General features: G+C 47.0%; 1 protein-coding gene across 1 annotated transcript in view; it reads left to right on the top strand.

Moving 5' to 3' along the window:
* The window catches only part of LOC143289681 (transforming growth factor beta receptor type 3-like), a 128,315-nt gene extending 108,866 nt beyond the window's left edge, over window positions 1-19,449 (top strand). The window contains exons 7-18 of the mRNA XM_076598729.1: window positions 1,122-1,157; window positions 1,772-1,961; window positions 4,158-4,335; window positions 6,402-6,649; window positions 10,077-10,226; window positions 11,781-12,002; window positions 12,397-12,553; window positions 13,527-13,816; window positions 16,559-16,694; window positions 17,676-17,711; window positions 18,580-18,777; window positions 19,326-19,449. Coding sequence (XP_076454844.1) covers window positions 1,122-1,157; window positions 1,772-1,961; window positions 4,158-4,335; window positions 6,402-6,649; window positions 10,077-10,226; window positions 11,781-12,002; window positions 12,397-12,553; window positions 13,527-13,816; window positions 16,559-16,694; window positions 17,676-17,711; window positions 18,580-18,777; window positions 19,326-19,414 — 1,930 coding nt within the window. The 3' untranslated portion in view covers window positions 19,415-19,449. The remainder of the gene's footprint in view (window positions 1-1,121; window positions 1,158-1,771; window positions 1,962-4,157; window positions 4,336-6,401; window positions 6,650-10,076; window positions 10,227-11,780; window positions 12,003-12,396; window positions 12,554-13,526; window positions 13,817-16,558; window positions 16,695-17,675; window positions 17,712-18,579; window positions 18,778-19,325) is intronic.
* Window positions 19,450-21,185: the final 1,736 nt, after the last annotated feature.

Here is a 21,185-nt window from a genome sequence, read left to right as displayed (position 1 = left end):
TCAGAGATGCCAACTGTTATGATTTCGCCCAATTCTGTAACGCTCGATTGCAGTTTGTTCCAGTGTTAACGTCATTCATTCATTCATTTTGCCCATCACTCCTGGTGGAGCATAGATCGACGACCCCTTGCCATCGCACTCTGTTCTGGCCATTCCAGTCCAGTTGCTTCAGCTCTGCCTCGGTATCTCGCCTCCAGCTATTGCGAGGCCAGCCTCTCTTCCTCTTTCCCTGCGGGTTCCAGGTCAGGGCTTGGCGTGTGATGCTGGACGCTGGCTTCCTGAAAGTGTGTCCGATCCAGCCCCACTTCCTCCGCAGTATCTGCTTGGCCACTGGTTCCTGTCCCGCTCGCTCCCATTCCAGTGTTAACGCCATAGACCAAATTGTTCTGATGAGTTCATTTTCGACTACATAGCATGGTTACATGCTTTCCTGTTGTGATAGTACCCAGACGCTCTGGACCTGTCGATCATGAGGCCAGGGCGGTCACTACTAATCTTGGTCTCATGTGATGATGCTCAGCTAACAGCATGCGTGTTTACATTGAAACAGCATTGAGTGGACCAATCAGCATTATCATTGTCCGAACAAGAGAGAATGTGGCGAAATCAAGTTGCGTCTGTGTCCAGTGGATTAAGCTGTGGAGTGTTTGTTGTATGCCTTGTAGATAAAAATGTTCATTTGCTGATGTGGCTCGGAGTCCAGAGTGTTCCTTCCTACCCAATTCAAAATGTTCCTACCAAATTTCCTGATTGTTTCTACAAACACTTCACAGGGGTTGGCGTCTCTGCGTGCTTTGTCAGTATCCCCCTACACAGGTAAGTAAAGCTGCAATGTGAAGTTTAAAGCATGCTTCGTTATGTCCTGCACTGTTAAGTGAAGCTGCTTTGTGAGGTTTAAAGCTTGCTTTGATATGCCCTACACAGGTAAGTAAAGTTGCAATTTGAGGTTGAAAAGTGCTTCGCTGTCTTACACAGGTAGGAAAAGCTGCAATTTGAGGTTTGAAAGTGTTTAAAAGTGTACAATAAGGACTCAGCATAAAGTGTTTAAAAGTGTACAATAAGGACATAGCATAGTAACAGAACGATGTTGAATGATGACATGTGTTTTGTGTGTACCCCAGACCTGTGCACGTCATAGAACTGCAGAGCATAGCAATGTACGATAACAACACAGCATAGTGATTGGATGATAATGAACGGTGACAGGTGTTCTATATACCCCAGACCTGTGTCCACCACAGAGATAAGCGATGACCACGCAGCATTGTGACAGAATGATAATGAACCATGACAGAGATAAGCGATGACCACGCAGCATTGTGACAGAATGATAATGAACGATGACAGAGATAAGCGATGACTACGCAGCATTGTGACAGAATGATAATGAACGATGACACGTGTTCTGTGTACCCCCAGACCTGTGTACGTCAAAGAACTTCAGAGCATAGTGATTGGTGATAACGACACAGCATAGTGATTGGACGATAATGAACGATGACATGTGTTGTGTGTACCACCAGACCCATGTACGTCATAGAACTGCAGAGCATAGTGATTGATGATAACGACACAGCATAGTGATTGGACGATAATGAAGTGATTGATGAAAAACGACACAGCATAGTGATTGGACGATAATAATGAAGTGATTGATGAAAAACGACACAGCATAGTGATTGGACGATAATAATGAAGTGATTGATGAAAAACGACACAGCATAGTGATTGGACGATAATGAACGATGACATGTGTTGTGTGTACCCCCAGACCCGTGTACGTCATAGAACTACAGAGTGTGCCGGACGGGTCGACTGACGGAGAGCAACAGGTTGAGCTGGATATCATGTCGGCCAATGACAAGAAGATCGACCACGACCTGTACCTCGTCCTGCGCTCCCCGCCGTCCATCAAGTGGGTTCTGCGCTCCCACCGCGTGTACGGCTGGATCGACGTGGTGGTGAGTCTGTCTGTTTTTTTTGTTTTTTGTTTTAAATATTTTTTGTTGTTTTTTTTTATTTCACTGTACGAATCATTAATCAGATGTCAAGAAGATGTCGGTTGAGGTGTTGTTTTTTTTTGTTTTTTTTTTTTTTTAATACAGTTTTTGTTGGTTGTTGGTGGTGGTAATTTCACTTCATTGAATTAGATGTCATCCAGAGCATGTCAGTGACTCGTAAACTCTGAAACTGACAGTTCGCATAGATTCGTTCACATATTCTTGTCTCTAACTGTCGATGTTTGTTATACAAAGTAGTCATTCTGGATATCATCATCCGGATCTGTGAAGGATACCCCCTTCTTCCCTCCCCTCTCCCCCCCCCCAACCCCCTACTCACCCCAAACACCCCCCTACATGCCCCCATGGAGAGCTTAAGCAGTATTGACGTGGAGTGATGGCCTAGAGGTAACGCGTCCGCCTAGGAAGCGAGAGAATCTGAGTGCGCTGGTTCGAATCATGGCTCAGCTGCTGATAGTTTCTCCCCCTCCACTAGACCTTGAGTGGTGGTCTGGACGCTAGTCAATCGGATGAGATGATAAACCGAGGTCCTGTGTGCAGCATGCACTTAGCGCACGTAAAAGAACCCACGGCAACAAAAGGGTTGTTCCTTGCAAAATTCTATAGAAAAATCCACTTCGATAGGAAAAACAAATAAAACTGCATGCAGGAAAAAAAATACAAAAAAATGGGTGGCGCTCTCAGTGTAGCGACGCGCTCTCCCTGGGGAGCGCAGCCCGAATTTCACACAGAGAAATCTGTTGCGACAAAAAAGAGAAATACAATACAATACAGGTTGTGTCCCTTTTGTGTGGAGAGAGAGTTACCACTCTTTGTTGTTCATTATTATAATAACTTCAGCTGATGCACACAACCATACGTGTTGTTGTCAAACCAACACAGACACAGACCTGCGAGGGATATCCCCTTCCTCCCCCTCCCCCCACCCCCCACAACCCTTACACACCAACATGGACACAGACCTGCGAGGGATATCCCCTTCCTCCCCCCCCCCCCCCCCCACCCCTTACACACCAACAGGGACGCAGACCTGCAAGGGATATCCCCTTCCTCCCCCTCCCCCCCACCCCCCCCCACAACCCTTACACACCAACAGGGACACCGACCTGCGAGGGATATCCCCTTCCTCCCTCCCACCTACAAATCCCCCTCTCTCGTCATCCCCATAGCTTCCCCACCCCCCTTCCCAAAAGTCATGAAGTTGGGCAAGACAGTCTCCAATATCATCAAATTCTGGCCCAGAGAGTCAGGATAGTAGTTGCCTCCTCTGCTGTTCCGATGGTCATAGTTGAAAATGACTGACATCATACATACATACATAGTGGAGTGATGGCCTAGAGGTAACGCGTCCGCCTTGGAAGTGAGAGAATCTGAGTGCGCTGGTTCGAATCATGGTTCAGCCGCCGATATTTTCTCCCCCTCCACTAGACCTTGAGTGGTGGTCTGGACGCTAATCATTCGGATGAGACGATAAACCGAGGTCCTGTGTGCAGCATGCATTTAGCGCACGTAAAAGAACCCACGGCAACAAAAGGGTTGTTCCTGGCAAAATTCGGTAGAAAAATCCACTTTGATAGGAAAAACAAATAAAACTACACGCAGGAAAAAATACAAAAAAATGGGTGGCGCTGTAGTGTAGCGACGCGCTCTCCCTGGGGAGAGCAGCCCGAATTTCACACAGAGAAATCTGATGTGATAAAAAGAAATACAAATACAAATACATATCACATTCCCCCACCCCCTTCCCAAAAGTCATGAAGAAGGTCATAGTGACGATGATGATGATGATGATTGTGACAATAAGTTCAGCCGATCCTCACAGCCATGCGTGTTGTTGTGGTCCCACCTTGCAGACCAACGCGGAAGCTGACGGATCTAGGTTTGTTCCAGTGTTCCTTTTTATTATTTGCCTGTGTGCTGGCTGAATGGGGGTAGCAAAAGCAGCATTGACTTGGAAGTTGTGTGTCTTCTGCCCCATCATCTGCGCCGTTTCAGTGGCATGACTCCCACACCGCTCATTCCGAGTTCCCTATATACAGAGTTACCCACTCTTTATTGTTCATGATTACGGTACCTTCAGCCGATGCACACTACCATGATGTCGTCATTGTCCCCCCCCCCCCCCCCCCTTTGCAGACCAATGCAGATGCTGACCTGCGGGGGATCCGGATGCACACGGTGGCGCTGCGCAGGGAGCAGATGGAGGCGACGGGGGTGGACCTCATCCGCTGGACAGATTACTACGTGGCCCCCGTCCGCGCCTACACTGCTGTGTCCTCTGCCAACATCCTGCAGCTGCTGCTGCCCTCTGCTGGTGAGTGACACTGACACTGACACTGAAACTGTTTGATGTCATCAGCATAAATGCCATAATGTCGTTTAGTCATTCGGATGAGACGATAAACCGAGGTCCCGTGTGCAGCTTGCATTTAGCGCACGTAAAAGAACCCACGGCAACAAAAGGGTTGTTCTTGGCAAAATTCTGTAGAAAAATCCACTTTGATAGAAAAAAACAAATAAAACTACATGCAGGAAAAAATGCAAAAAGAATGGGTGGCGCTGTAGTATAGTGACGTGCTCTCCCTGGGGAGACCAGTCCAAATTTCACACAGAGAAATCCGTTGTGATAAAAAGAAATACAAATACATAACGACATGGGGTTCACAGTTTCATGGGCATTGTCAACGAAAAATAAGCATTAACACAGAAGGAGTAGATCTGCTGGTGAGTGAGTGAGAGTGCTGGCCCTTGTGGACGAAGGTGGCAGAATGATGGTGATGATAGGGATACTGCCTGGCAGACGTGGTGTAGCATATATGGCTTTGTCCGAACAAAGTGACGCCTCATTGAGAAACTGAAACTCTGTAAAGTTCGGTCTATAAGCCGCGACTTTTTACTCCACCTTCAACCTCTGCGGCTGATACAATGATGCGGCTTATTTGAGGATTTTCACAATCCCGGGAGTGTCACGTTCTCGTTTATTCTTAGCTGCCATTCAACTCACCAAAATCATGATTTCTGTCCATGAATTTTTGGATGAGCTTCAGGATAGTGTGCTAACTGTTCACATTTTATAAATCAAATCCGCACACATTAAAGCCTTCAGATCAGCATTCAGTTCTACTCTGCTCAAGCGTACACCCTCATCATGCCAAAAACTCGACGTTATGCCTAAGATGCAGCCTTCAAATTGAAGGCGATCGACCTAGCAGACGACAGTGCAAGCGACGAACCAGCAGTGACCTCCACCTTCATGTTCATGAAGTGAAAGCGAGGCTGAAGTCAATGACAAGATGGCGGAGGAAGCCGTGCTGGTTCTCTTCAACTCGGACACTGAAGACGAAGATTTCAGTGGATTCAGTGAGCAGGATGACGTTGAATAAATGTGACTATCCCTAAATTATGGATCTTATTTTTGTTGTGTTTATTTATTATTTTTTTGTGGCACTAGCAGTATTTTCACTTGCTTTTCTTTGTGTTGTTCCCGCTTGTGTTTATTTCATAACCTACAGTATTGACAGCTTTTCTGTAGTATCAGTATGTGTTCCGGTACTGGAAATAAGTGCGGCTTTTAAGCCAGTGCGGCTTATGTATGTATAAAGTTCAATTTTTTCCAAAATTTAGTGGGTGCGGCTTATATACCAGTGCGCTCAATAGACTGAACTTTACGATACATACATACAAACACAGTCATATGCATTTGATTTGATTTATTATGGGTACTAATATAGCACCTATTCTCAGACCAAACTCTAAGCGATTTACAAACATGGAGTCATTTACACAAGAGGTTGCCTGCCTGGGTAGAGCCCTTGACTGATGGCTGACATTAGGGCGCTCATCATTCGTTTCCTGTGTCATTCAGACAGGTTTCAGTCTCGCACACATATACTCATACAGACATGTAACATTTTACGTGTATGACTGTTTTGTTTATTTACCCCGCTGTATAGGCAGCCATACTCCGTTTTCAGGGGTGTGCATGCTGGGGATGTTCTTGTTTCTATAACCCACCAAACACTGACGTGGATTACAGGCTCGTTAATGTGCATATTTGGTCTTCTGCTTGCGTATACACCCAAAGGGGGTCCAGGTACAGGTAGGTCTGCACATAACTATGTTGACTTGGGAGATGGGAAAAATCTCCACCCTTTACCCACCTGGTGCTGTTACCGAGATTCAAACCCGTAACCCGAGATTCAAACCCGGCATCCTCAGATTGAAAAGTCCAACGCTTTTAACCACTTGGCTGTTGCGCCTATCTCATGCACATTCATTTATTCATTTATTTATCAGTATTTATTTATTCATTCATTCATTTATTCATTAATATTTATTTATTCATTCATTCATTTATTCATTTACCTTTTTATTTTTCAGACACCAAGGACACGGACCCGTGGGAGCCATCAGTACTGACCCCGAAGGACGTGGGCGGTGGCGGGGGCAGGGGCTCAGACCAGCCCTCCTCGGGCCACAGTGGCCACCACCACCGCGGGGGGCACCACCAGCAGCGGGCAGGGGAAGACAACCCATCCACGGACATGCGGGAGCACCTGCGCCAGATCATCAAGACGCGCTGCGAGGGAGGGGTGATGGAGGTGGCCTTCCCGGCCGTGCTGACTCAGGCAAGGGTACAACCCACCCCCATACTCATCTCTCACTGGTCGATCGATGTGTAGTCATGCTGCCACGGCAGCTGTGTTGCTTTCGTGTCGCTACTAGCTGCTGTGTCCTGTTTGTCTGTCGGTCTCGTGGGGGTGCGGGGGGGAGGGAATCGGGCAGGGGTGCAGCCCACCCCCTTCGCTCATCTCTCACCGGTTGATCAGTGTGTAGTCATGCCTTCCTGCCTCCTGCCGCTGTGTTGTTTTCTTGTCACTTGTCGCTGTGTGGCCTGTTTGTCTGTATGTCTGTAGGGGGTGGGGGGGGTGTGGGTGGACTCGTGCAAGGGTACGAACCCACACCCCCTCTCATCTCTCATCTCTGTTGATCGATGAGTAGTCATGCTGCCGTGGGGGGAAGGGGGGGTGGGGGGGGGGACGCGGAGGCGGAATGTAAGTTTGGAATTTATTGTCAGAGCTTTTTTTTTTTCCTTTCTTTTTTGTTTCTTGCTATTTGTGTCTTTTTCTTTCCTGTGTGGAAAGATGTGAGTTTTTTTTTTCTGATTCTATATTGGTAGTTACGAGTTGTTTTTCTATATTGTTGTTGTGAGTTGATTTTTCTATATTGTTTGTTGTGAGGATTTTTTTTTTTCCCTGTATTGGTATAACTTTTTTCTTAAGAATTGCTATCTTTTATCACCACGTGAAGTGTATCATCAGTTTTAGAATTATTTTTAATGACAGTATAATGGGCACTTCTGCTCAGTAACTCACTCAGTACGGCCAGTCCTCTCTTCTCCTCTACACAGACCCCTCGGATGTCCAGTGGGTGTCTGAATGACCCAACCTTTAGCTTCTGTCGTCAGAATTGTGGTATTCTTTGTCGACATTCACCTTTTCAGTATAAGAGCCTTCCGCTTGCAATATTTTGATGATGGTAATTGGGGTGAAACGCTGTTAGAGTCGTCTCTTTCGCCGTTCGTATGGAGAGAGTTAACCCTTTCAGTCATTTAAGGTTTTCTGCCTGTGCAACTCTCCCAGCCTGGCGCATTTTGGCCTGGCTGCATCCACAGGGAGGGGTGCCTCACTTCAGGCACAAATTGACACCAACCACTCAACCAGTAGCTACCAAGCTTCACATAAATTTGACACAAGTTGCTGAAATCTCAAGACAAAGGATGCAACCGTCCAGTTGTCACTATGAATTGAAAACGAAAAATAGTAAAATGTCATTTTCTGTCGATGTTGAAGGTTGTGGGTTAACTTCTTGATTCAGATGTCTGCCACTTTGTCCAGAGCAGTTGCTAATTTCATCTCCTTGACTTTCCCAAGAATTATCGTGTGAATCATAAACCAAATTTTTGTCATTTTCTGGGTCGAGTTTGGTGCAAGGGTCCATCATGATTTCATTGAGCACTCACTATGCAGTAAGCCTTTGACATTTTACCATATCGATGCAGAAAATCAGATTAAAAAAACCCAAAAAAACACTAGTCGTTCGATTTTTGGAGTGAAAGTTCGTGTGCCAGTGAGGAAGGAAGTTAGATTTGAGTAACTTCCCTTACGTAGCGGTTTAATGCATAATAATCAGCTGACGAACTGCTTTCAGTAAACGGATTTCTTCACCCACCTGCTAGGCTGACTCCGGCAGAGAATTCATGAGGGGCAGTGGCCTTATATGAATAAATGTTCATCCATCCATCCATCCATCCATCCATCCGTCCGTCTGTCTGCCTTTCTCTTTCTGTCCGGTCTCCCTCCCTCGCTTCGGGTCTCCTAGAATCGGGTCTTCTGACAGGCGGGGGAAGAGTGAATGTGTCGTGTCTGCTCTGCAGTGTCCAGCTTCTGAGGCGCTTTTCATGTTGTCTGTTTTCATTAACATGATCATCTGCATGCTTGTCCTCCTAGATAAGCTTTTTATGTTAGATAGAGAAGTTGATTTTTATTGTGTGTGTGTGTGTGTGTGTGTGTGAGTGTGATTTTTATTGTCTCAATTAAGTATTGCTTGGATTGGTGAAAGAATATTTTTCACTGAGATTTAAACTATGAAAACGAATGAATTCCTGACTGAAACCTGCCTGAAGGAAATTCATCTTTTTTTTTTCTTTTTTAAAAAATTTATTTTATTTTATTTCATTTTACTAGAAATATGAATTTAGTTGACAGTTTCTTCACGCTGAAAGATACAGGTAATTTTCTTTTCAACATGTATGCCATTGGCCAAAATTTATGTCTATGCGTGCATGCACATACACTCAAAAGCACATTTTATACACTTGGTGTGTATTAGTATATTAGTTAAGAAAAAAAAGAAAGAAATAGAACTTCTTTTGACCCCAGCTTGCCCTTGGGCTCCTAGGGGCCCAGAACCCCCAGTCCGTATACTTCTTTGGGGTGAATGTGTGTGTTCTTTGACCCCAACTAACTTGCCCTGGGCCTCTGAGGGGGCCAGAACCCCCAGTCCGTATACTTCTTTGGGGTGAATGTGTGTGTTCTTTGACCCCAACTAACTTGCCCTGGGCCTCTGAGGGGGCCAGAACCCCCAGTCCTTATACTTCTTTGGGGTGAATGTGTGTGTTCTTTGACCCAAACTAACTTGCCCTCGGCCTATAAGGGGGCCAGAACCCCCAGTCTGTATACTTCTTTGGGGTGAATGTGTGTGTGTTCTTTGACCCAAACTAACTTGCCTTTGGCCTATAAGGGGGCCAGAACCCCCAGTCCTTATACTTCTTTTGGGTGAATGTGTGTGTTCTTTGACCCCAACTAACTTGCCCTCGGCCTCTAAGGGGGCCAGAACCCCCAGTCCTTATACTTCTTTGGGGTGAATGTGTGTGTTCTTTGACCCCAACTAACTTGCCCTCGGCCTATAAGGGGGCCAGAACCCCCAGTCCTTATACTACTGTTGGGGTGAATGTGTGTGTTCTTTGACCCAAACTAACTTGCCCTTGGCCTATAAGGGGGCCAGAACCCCCAGTCTGTATACTTCTTTGGGGTGAATGTGTGTGTTCTTTGACCCCAACTAACTTGCCCTGGGCCTCTGAGGGGGCCAGAACCCCCAGTCCTTATACTTCTTTGGGGTGAATGTGTGTGTTCTTTGACCCAAACTAACTTGCCCTCGGCCTCTAAGGGGGCCAGAACCCCCAGTCCTTATACTACTCTTGGGGTGAATGTGTCACAGTGTGTGTTCTTTGACCCCAACTAACTTGCCCTGGGCCTCTAAAGGGCCCAGAACCCCCAGTCCTTATACTTCTTTGGGGTGAATGTGTGTGTTCTTTGACCCAAACTAACTTGCCCTCGGCCTATAAGGGGGCCAGAACCCCCAGTCCTTATACTTCTTTGGGGTGAATGTGTGTGTTCTTTGACCCAAACTAACTTGCCCTCGGCCTCTGAGGGGGCCAGAACCCCCAGTCCTTATACTACTCGTGCAGTGCGCATGCGTGTGTGTTTTCATCAGGGACTGGACCTCCCTGTCGACCAGCTCACCCTGCTTGACGGCAGTTGCCGGGCGACCAAGAACAGCAGTCATGTGATCTTCCGCACGGCACTGGACCAGTGTGGCACCCGCAAGATGACCGTGGACGAGGAGGACGTGTACTCCAACGCTGTGAGTTGTGTGTGGTTGGGGGTATTGGTGGGGTTGGGGAGAGAGGGGGCCAGGGGGGGGGGAGGAGTGGTGGGTTGGTTGGTGGTGGCAGGGGAGGGGGGGGGAGGGGCTTGTGGGTGACATATCAGTTCACATTACGTTTTGTCACAACTCCGTTTGGAAATTAGGGGTATGCTGACCCCCACGCCCTCACCCCTCCCACCCATACCCCGGTAAGAGCCACAGGGCTACCCCCCCTTTATTTTTATTTTTCTCGTTTAATGCCTGCCAGTGCGTTTCTTTTTCTTTTCAAAGTGGATTTGGTTTTCTGTCTGTGTCTGCCTGCCAGCGGAAGTTCTGTCTGTATCTGTTTCTGTCTTCTCTGTCTGTCTCTCTTTCTCTCTGTCTCTGTTTCTTTTTCTGTCTCTCTCTCTGTGTGCGTGTCACTCTGCATTTATGCGCGTCTCTCGGTGTCTCACTGTCTGTCTCTACGTTTGTCTCGCCTTCTCAGTGTCATCGACTGAATGTATGACATACATAAAAAGATAAGAATTACTAGTACATATCATTCAATCAGTCAGTTGGTAAATAAAATGAGAAAAATAAATGAATGAATATGTTGATAAAATGATAAATAGAAATCAATAAACAAATAGATAAACGAATAAAGGTGATAAGTTAACTCACTCAGTACGGCCAGTCCTCTCTTCTCCTCTACACAGACCCCTCGGATGTCCAGTGGTTGTCTGAATGACCCAACCTTTAGCTTCCATCGTCAGAATTGTGGTATTCTTTGTCAACATTCACCTCTTCAGTGTAAGAGCCTTCTGCTTGTAATATTTTGATATTTGTAATTGGGGTGAAACACTGTTAACGTCGTCTCTTTCGGCGTTCCTTTGGAGAGAGTTAAAACAGTCAGTGAAAACCCTGCATTGATTGATTGTGTGGGTGCGTGTGTGTCATTAATTTTTCCACCGTCTGTGTCTGTCTATGATTGTTGATGGGTGGAGAAAGGAATGGGGCTGTATCAGTCTGAATGCCTTGTGTGTGAGTGTGTGTGTGTGTGTGTGTGTGTGTGTGTGTGTGTGTGTGTGTGTGACCTGTTTATTTTGTGATGCTTATAAGCAAAACAAACGAATGTTATGAAAAAAAATGTAGCTGCGTCGATGTATGTATGTGTAATTGTATTTATGAAACGCTGTTGGCTCTCCAGAGATAGGGCGTCCAAATATTCATTATTATCCTTATTATTGAAGTCATTTACAGCTTAGTCTTTTGTGAAGGACTATGACTCTCAAACGAGGGGGCAAGATTGCGCTGCAGCCTTGGGGGTGCTAGTTGGCCTTTCAGAACCATCCAACCACCAACTGTCCTAAAAACCTTCTTGGCAGAGAGAGTGGGGATGTAACTTGGGCAAGACACTCTCCACTATAATCAAAATTCTAGCCCAGATAGTCAAGACAGCAGTTGCCTCCTCTGCTGTTGTGATGGTCACAGTCAGACACGGCACTACTGACTATCATACATTACTGTTGTTATTACTACGACATTACTGTTGTTATTATTATCACCCAGATCGTGATCCACGCCACGGGCATGGCGGGTGCCATCTTGGAGGAGGAGTTGGGCAGTGGGTACTTCGACCTCCCGGCCAACTCCGGGTCTGGGTGGATGGAGGACGACGGTGACGACTCCAGCACCACGTATGAGGACGACGAAGACTTCACGTCGCACCGGGTGGATTACGATGTGGAGTGCCGCGTACCCAGGTCCGAGTCTGACAACGGTCAGCAGAAGGTGAGGAGAGAATAGGGTGTTTGTGCCGTTCAGTGCTGACTTGACATTGGACAGAATAGGGTGTTTGTGCCGTTCAGTGCTGACTTGACATTGGACAGAATAGGGTGTTTCTTGTGCAAGTTCAGTGCTGACTTGAAATTGGACAGAATAGGGTGTTTGTGCCGTTCAGTGTTGACTTGACATTGGACAGAATTGGGTGTTGTGCAGTGTTGACATGAAATTGGACAGAATAGGGTGTTTATGCAGTTCAGTGTTGACATGAAATTGGACTGAAAGTTTAGATTTGAAATTGAGTGAGTAATTTGGGTGTTTTTTGTAAATGATAATGATTGTATTGTGACAAAAGTGATGGTGTAAAACTGTATGTACTGAATTGTGTGTGGTGACCTGCCAGGGCCAGGAGTCGGGTCGTCGCGGCCAGGAGGGGAAGGAGCGAGGGGTGTGCACCCTGCAGGTGTTTGACGACCCCCTCTTCCTGCAGCGCGTCCTCCACTTCCCCCACACCTCCAGCACCGCAACTGGCATCTACCTGCAGGCCTCCGCCCCCCACGGTCAGTGCCACGCCCCCCTGAGTGCCACACCCCCTTTTTCCTTCCCTTCTCTTCTCTCCCTTTGCCTGTTCCTTCTCTCCTGTCCAGTCTTCCACCCCCCATGGTCAGTGCCACGCCCCCCTGAGTGCCACGCCCCCCTGAGTGCTACACCCCCTTTTTCCTTCCCTTCTCTTCTCTCCCTTTGTCTCTTACTTCTCTCCTGTCCAGTCTTCCACCACCACCCCCCCGCCCCCCACCCTCCCCCACGGTCAGTGACACCTGCCCCCTGCCCTGCCCTGTCCTGTCCTGCCCCCATGCCCTGCCCTGCCCTGCACCCTTTTCCTTCTCTTCCCCTCGCCTCTCTTTTCTCCTCTCCTCCCTCTTCTCTCCTCTCATTTCCTTAGCACCCCACAGTCAGTGCCACACCCCCCCGGCCCCACCCCCCCACACCCTCTGCCACCCTCCCTGAGTGCCATGCTCTCCCCTTTCCTGCCCCTTTTTCCTTCCCCTCCCCTCTCCTGTCCTCCGTGCCTGATCACTCCCCCACCCCTGCCCCCCCGCCACTGGCCCCCTCTCCACCCTTTACCTGCCAGGTGTCGTGACCAGGATTCAAAAGTGGAACCCTCACACACACTCTCACACATACCACCACTCCCTCACACACACACACCCACACATACCACTCCCTCACACACACACACACACACACACACACACACACATACCACTACCTCCTCACACACACACACACACACACACCACCACTACACACATACCACCACCCCCTCACACACACACACACATACCACCACAACACACATACCACCACTCCTTCACACACACACACACACATACCACCACCTCTTCACACACACACACCCATGAACACACCCAACCCCTCCCCCCTCCCCTCGCCCCCACCCCCCCCCCACCCCCCACCCCCACCCCACACACACACACATACACACATTCTATCTGGCTGTCTGCCCCCCAGACCCCAACATCCACGTGCTGATGGAGAACTGCTGGGTGACCCGCTGGCACAGCCCCCAGCACAACGACGCCCAGCAGACAGTGCTCATCCAGCAGGGCTGCACCCGCTCCTCAGGGGTCAGCTGGGTGCGCTACGACACAGGGGGCGCCACCGCCAGCACCCGCGGCCGTCATCAGAAGGAGAGCACCACCCCTGAGCGTCTGATGATCTACCGCGACCTCCCGCAGGGGTCATACGTGCACTGCCAGCTGTCGCGCTGCTTCAAGGGCAGCTCCCTGCCTGGGCAGAAGGTAGGTTCATTGTGGTGTGGGTTTGTGTTCGGGGTCCTTGACACTTTCACTGCCATAGGCGACTTCAGTTGACTTGACAGTGCGCCGCCATAGGCGACTTACGCTGACTTGACAGTGCACCGCCATAGGCGACTTACGCTGACTTGACAGTGCACCGCCATAGGCGACTTTAGTTGACTTGACAGTGCACCGCCATAGGCGACTTGAGTTGACTTGACAGTGCACAGCCATAGGCGACTTTAGTTGACTTGACAGTGCACCGCCATAGGCGACTTTAGTTGACTTGACAGTGCACCGCCATAGGCAGCTTGAGTTGACTTGACAGTGCACAGCCATAGGCGACTTTAGTTGACTTGACAGTGCACCGCCATAGGCAGCTTGAGTTGACTTGACAGTGCACCGCCATAGGCAGCTTGAGTTGACTTGACAGTGCACCGCCATAGGCGACTTTAGTTGACTTGACAGTGCACAGCCATAGGCGACTTTAGTTGACTTGACAGTGCACCGCCATAGGCGACTTTAGTTGACTTGACAGTGCACCGCCATAGGCGACTTTAGTTGACTTGACAGTGCACAGCCATAGGCGACTTTAGTTGACTTGACAGTGCGCCGCCATAGGCGACTTTAGTTGACTTGACAGTGCACCGCCATAGGCGACTTTAGTTGACTTGACAGTGCACCGCCATAGGCGACTTGAGTTGACATGAAGGAGTCGTGTTGACAAGACTATTTCTCGCACTGTAACAAAGTGGTGTTGACAAGACTGTTTCTCGCACTGTAACAAAGTGGTGTTGACAAGACTGTTTCTCACACTGTAACAAAGTGGTGTTGACAAGACTGTTTCTCGCATTGTAACAAAGCGGTGTTGACAAGACTGTTTCTCACACTAACAAAGTGGTGTTGACAAGACTGTTTCTCACACTGTAACAAAGTGGTGTTGACAAGACTGTTTCTCACACTGTAACAAAGCGGTGTTGACAAGACTGTTTCTCACACTGTAACAAAGTGGTGTTGACAAGACTGTTTCTCACACTGTAACAAAGCGGTGTGGACAAGACTGTTTCTCACACTGTAACAAAGCGGTGTGGACAAGACTGTTTCTCACACTGTAACAAAGCGGTGTTGACAAGACTGTTTCTCACACTGTAACAAAGCGGTGTTGACAAGACTGTTTCTCACACTGTAACAAAGCGGTGTTGACAAGACTGTTTCTCACACTAACAAAGTGGTGTTGACAAGACTGTTTCTCACACTGTAACAAAGCGGTGTTGACAAGACTGTTTCTCGCACTGTAACAAAGTGGTGTTGACAAGACTTTCTCACACTGTAACAAAGTGGTGTTGACAAGACTGTTTCTAACACTGTAACAAAGTGGTGTTGACAAGACTGTTTCTCACACTGTAACAAAGCGGTGTTGACAAGACTGTTTCCCACACTGTAACAAAGCGGTGTTAACAAGACTTTCTCACACTGTAACAAAGCGGTGTTGACAAGACTTTCTCACACTGTAACAAAACTTGACAGCTGCACCCAGCCCCCCCGCCAACAGGACAAGGACTAACCTTTGTCCCCTGACCCAGTTTGAAGTGAACAAGTCCAGTGTGTTGTTTTGACATGAACCGAAGCGTGTGACTGACAGCATTGTTTCAAAACTATTTGGTGTGCTGAGGAGTGTTTTTTTTCCACACAGAAACTTGGCATTGAAAGAGTTAACACGTCCTGTACATCTCCTGACAGCTTGAAATCCCAAAGTAATTAGTTTTCATTTATATTGATATATTTATACATACAGATCAGTATTATTTTAAATTGACATCACCACTATGTTTGTTTGATACGTTGTTCATGTGCATGTACAATATGGGTGCATGCTTACGGGCGGATGTGGGCGCGCTCATGTATGTGTGTATTTTAAATAGTGGAAAGGTTGGGGTTTTTTTTGTTGTTGTTGTTTTTTTTCATCGGACTTGTTTTGCTATGAATGTTGAGTGCTAGTAGTTTGTATGTATCACATACTTCACCACACTTAATTTCTCTAATGAGATGATAAAGTTATTCTGACTCTGAAGGTCTTACAAGTGCTTACATTTACATCAAGGCCCTTTCAAGTCCTTACGCCTGCAAAAAATCGTCGAGTGCAGAACCATGTACAGAAAAAAAACCTTGCTTTTTTTTGGTTTAGTTTTTCATTTTAGTGTTGAAATGCATGTTTTAAATGTTGGTGCTTACACTGTACAGCGCAGTTGAGGAAGTTTTACACAGAAAGGCGCTTTATAAATTGAATTATTATTATTATTATGATATGTCACTCTTCAGTGTCTTGTCCTCTTCTTCTTCTTCACTCATGGGCTGCAACTCCCACGTTCACTCGTATGTACACGAGTGGGCTTTTACGTGCATGACTGTTTTTACCCTGCCATGTAGGCAGCCATACTCCGTTTTCGGGGATGTACATGCTGGGTATGTTCTTGTTTCCATAACCTGCCAAAAGCTGACCTGGATGACAGGATCTTTAACGTGCGTATCAGATCACCTGCTTGCGTATACACACGACGGGGGTTAAGGCACAAGCAGGTCTGCACATATTTTGACCTGGGAGATCAGGAAAAATCTCCACCGTTTGCCCACCAGGCGCCACTACCGAGATTAGAACCCAGGACCCTCAGATTGAAAGTCCCAACGCTTTCATCGCTCGGCTGTTGCGCCCGTCTCTTCAGTGTCTGTGTCTGTGTGTGTCTGCAGTGCCCTCCGGACCCGTCGGACCATTGCAACTCCAACGTGCTGCCCAACATGTTCCCGCAGCTTCGAACCCAGTCCTGCGGCATCCACACTGTGGGGCCCGTGGAGATCACCGACCAGGAAGTGCGCATCTTGGAAGGTAAGTGTGTTGCTTACCGATGGAGAAATGTGTGTTTTGGAAGGTAAATGTGTTACCATGAATAGAGAACTACATACATGTCTGTGGAAATAACCGACCAGGAAATGCGCATCTTGGAAGGTAAGTGTGTTGCTTACCGATGGAGAAATATGTGTTTCGGAAGTTAAGTGTGGTACTGATGGAGAAATGTGCATCTTGGAAGGTAAGTGTGTTGCTTACTGATAGAGATTTACACATTTTGGAAGGTGAATGTGTTAGCCAGCAGTAGAGAAAGTTAAATATGACACCACCGATAGGGAAATGCACAACTTGGAAGGTTAGTGTGTTATCACTGAAAGAGAAATACATCGCTTGGAAGGTAAATGTGTTCCCCATTGATAGAGAAATAAACAAATTGGAAGGTAAATATGTTACCACTGATGAATACACAATTTGGAAGGTAAGAGTGTTACCACTGATAGAAATACATTACTTGGAAGGTAAGAGTGTTACCACTGATAGAAATACATTACTTGGAAGGTAAGAGTGTTACCACTGATAGAAATACATTACTTGGAAGGTAAGAGTGTTACCACTGATAGAAATACATTACTTGGAAGGTAAAGAGTGTTACCACTGATAGAAATACATTACTTGGAAGGTAAGAGTGTCACCACTGATAGAAATACATTACTTGGAAGGTAAGAGTGTCACCACTGATAGAAATACATTACTTGGAAGGTAAGAGTGTCACCACTGATAGAAATACATTACTTGGAAGGTAAAGAGTGTTACCACTGATAGAAATACATTACTTGGAAGGTAAGAGTGTCACCACTGATAGAAATACATTACTTGGAAGGTAAGAGTGTTACCACTGATGAATACACAATTTGGAAGGTATGTGTACTACCACCGATAGAGAAATACACAATTAGGAAGGTAAGCGTGTTACCACCGATAGAGAAATACACAACTCAGAAGGTGACTGTGTTACCACAGGTAGAAAAATGTACAGAGATGTGTGCAGCACGAAAGGTAAGTGTGTCAGTATGTCTTCATTGACAGACCTGTAGAGATTACTGATAGAGAAAAAGGATTTTGTCAGTCTTACGGAGAATTACAGTGCCAGTGGTGTTTGACCACCAAAACAGAAATCTGGGTCGTGGACGGTAAGTGTATTATCACCAAAAGAGAGGTGTGTGTTGTGGAAGGTAAATGTGTTACCACCGATAGAGAAATACGCGTCATAGAAGGTAAATGTGGTACCACAAACAGAAGAATGTACACATTTTGGAAGGTTAATGATGACATTGTGATGTGAGTAAATAATGTGAATGGATGCAATATTTTTCAGAAATCAAATGAGTAACGTAATGTGTAAACAGATTTGTAAATAACATGAATTGACACATCGTGTTGAGAGTGAACACCATGAACAGATGAACTATGTCAAGGTTAGAATGAATGAATGAATGAATAACATGAACTGATGAATCGTTTCTTCTTCTTCTTCTTCTTCTTCTTCTTCGTTTGTGGTCTGCATCTCCCACATTCACTCATATGTTGGCAGCCATACTCCGTTTACGGGGGTGTGCATGCTGGGTTTGTTCTTGTTTCCATAACCCGTGGAATGCTGACATGGATTACAGGATCTTTAATGTGGGTATTTGATCTTCTGTGTGCGTATACACACGAAGGGGGTTCAGGCACTAGCAGGTCAGAAAAATCTCCACCCTTTACCCACCAGGTGCCTTTACCAAGATTCGAACCCAGTACCCTCAGACTGGAAGTATAACGCTTTGAACACTCAAATTTTGCACCTGTCATAAATCATTTCAAAAGTGCGATGTCCGTGAAATGAGCTTGCAGCATGTCAGGAAGACGCGCGTGTTGTTGTGTGTAGATCCCAAGGGTACCCGAACCAACACGCCTCACCGCAAGTCGGGCAGAGGGTCGTCCTCGTCCCAAGGTGAAGGTCAGGTCCAGCAAAGTGTGATCATCGAGGGCTTAGACTCTGGCACGGTTGTCGGCATTGCCTTTGCCGCTTTTGCCATCGGCATTCTTCTGACGGGGGCGTTGTGGTTCATCCATACCCATACAGGTGTGTGTATGTGTGTGTGTGTGTGTGCGGGGATGTTTGTGTTTGTAGGTGTGTGTTTGTGGTGTTGTGTTTGTGTGTGTGTGTGTTTGGTGTTTGTTGTATGAAATTGTGGTGGTGTGTGGTGTGGTGTGTGTTTGTTGTGTGTGTATGTTCGTGTGGTTTTTGTTGTGTGTATTTGTGATGTGTGTGTATGGGGTGTGTTGTGTGTTGCATATGTGTGTATGTACGTGGTGTTTGTTGTGTGTATTTTTGGGTGGTGCGTGTGTGTGTGTGGTGTGGTGTGTGTTTGTTGTGTGTGTCGGTGCGTGTGGTGTTTGATGTATGTATTTTATAGATGGTGTGTGTTGTGTGTCTGTATGTGTGGTGTTAGTGGTGTGTGGTTTGGTGTGTGTTGTATGTGTATGTATGTGTGTGTTTGTAGTGTGTGGTGTGTGTGTCAGGGCAGCAGTAACCTCTTCTGCTGTTCTGATGGTCATAGACAGACACAGACTGACTATCATACCTATGCATAATGTATGTGTGTGTGTGTGTGTGTGTGTGTGTGGCAGGACCCAGCAAGCGAGGTATGTCGGCCGTCAGCATGGTCGGCATGAGCGGTGACGTCACGCCCAACTCCTCCTCGCCCATCTCCGCGTGATGGCCCCTCTCTGGCTCTCTCTCTCAACCTTTGACCTCCCACCTTTGACCATGACCTCAAAGGACGACACTCAGGGATGGGGGAAGTGGAAAAAGGCAGGGGGGGGCTGGGTGGTGGGGGGAAAAGGGGGGGAAGGGGAAAGGGGAGACGAGGACAAATGGCAGCCACATTGATCAAGTCTGGTTGGGTTTTTTGTTGGGTTTTTTTTCCCTTGTGCTTTTGGGTTGGTTTTTTTTTTTGTTTGTTTGTTTTTTTTAGCTGTACGAAATGGAGGAGAAGGAACCTACAACCATGACTTTTTTTTTTATTATTTTTTTTTTTTATCCTTTGTCGTTTTAGGGGGAAGTGTGGGATTTGTGGTAGCTGCTGCCGGATGGATTGGACAGTGCGCTGACCAGTGACACACACACACACACAAGAAAAAAAAGAAGAAGAAAGAAAACAATAACAAAAAACAGTGGCGGGAGGGAGGGAGGGAGAAAGACTCACCTTGAGACCAGATGGAAAAGAAATCACGAGATATTATTATTATTATCATTCGACCTCCTGTTTCCTTTACGTTTTTCTTCTTTTTTTTTTCTTTTTTTTTTCTTTTTTTTTTTTTTTCGGTCGTCGTGCGGGTATTATTATTGTGTGATGATGATGATGATGTTGTTGTTGGATGGGAAAAGGGCCAGTGTTGCACAGAACGTGATGGTGGTGGGTGGGCGTGTGTGTGGGTGAGGGGTGGGGGTGGGGGGACCTTGGAGCCATGAAGAGAGCCTACACGCCGTTCTTTCACTGGTCCATTTTTCAGCTGACCAGTCGTGTGTGTGATGGTGATGGCAGTGGCCCGGTGGTGGTGGCGGTGGTTTTTATGTGGGTTTTTTTTTTGTTTTTTTTCCCACTCCTCTTCCTCGGACTTGGAACAAACAGAAGGCGTGAGAGTTGCATCTTCTTCTTCGTCGTCGTTGTCGTCGTCATCATCAACAGGTTCAGCAGTTGTTTGAAGCCGATCTGTGTTGTGTCATTCTGCTGCAAAGAGCGACGAGCAGGCATTGCCTCCCCTCCCCCTGTCATTTATTGGTACGGGCTTTGATGAGAAAAGTTGACAGCATTTAGGAGGCAACGCTAGGAAATTTACTGGCTCATGCGCGTGCACACATGTACGCACGCGTGCGCTCTCACACACACACATACACACATGTTCATGTGCGCGTGTACACACACACACACACAACACAAACACACACACACACACACACATACATACACACACACACACACACACACACACAGAGTACCTTTCTACCCGATCACAACCTTACAAAAGGAAGGAGGAGGACAAAAAAAAACCCACCTCAGCAGCACAAAACACTAGTGTAGTACAAATGTCTTTTTTTTTTTTTTTTTTTTTTTAATTGTTTTTTAGCAGTGCTCAGATCTTGCAAGAACTCACCTCAACCTGAAACAGTGCAACAGTAGAGAGAGATGACTGACTCAAAGGACTGGAAAGAATTCAGTGTTACACCCACCGGCCTGTCAACAGCAGAAGAAAGAGGAGTGACCAGGAGAGAGAGAGAGGAAGAGAGGACTGGGCCTCACCACAACCACCCTCCCAGCCTTCCACCCACACCCCCACCCCTCCCCTCTCCCCCACCCCCTCCCTGCCCCCAGGACCCAGCACCCCACCCTTCCACACACACACACACACACACACGCACACTCTCAGGCTGAAGTGCAGTGAAATGACAGTGCCGGAGAGGGGACGCAGAGGGTGCAGACTAGACAA

The sequence above is a fragment of the Babylonia areolata genome, chromosome 14 (assembly GCF_041734735.1).
Source record: "Babylonia areolata isolate BAREFJ2019XMU chromosome 14, ASM4173473v1, whole genome shotgun sequence".
In the NCBI taxonomy this organism is placed as follows: domain Eukaryota; kingdom Metazoa; phylum Mollusca; class Gastropoda; order Neogastropoda; family Buccinidae; genus Babylonia; species Babylonia areolata.
Note: the sequence above shows the minus strand (reverse complement) of the source record. Positions and strands in the feature narration are given on the sequence as shown.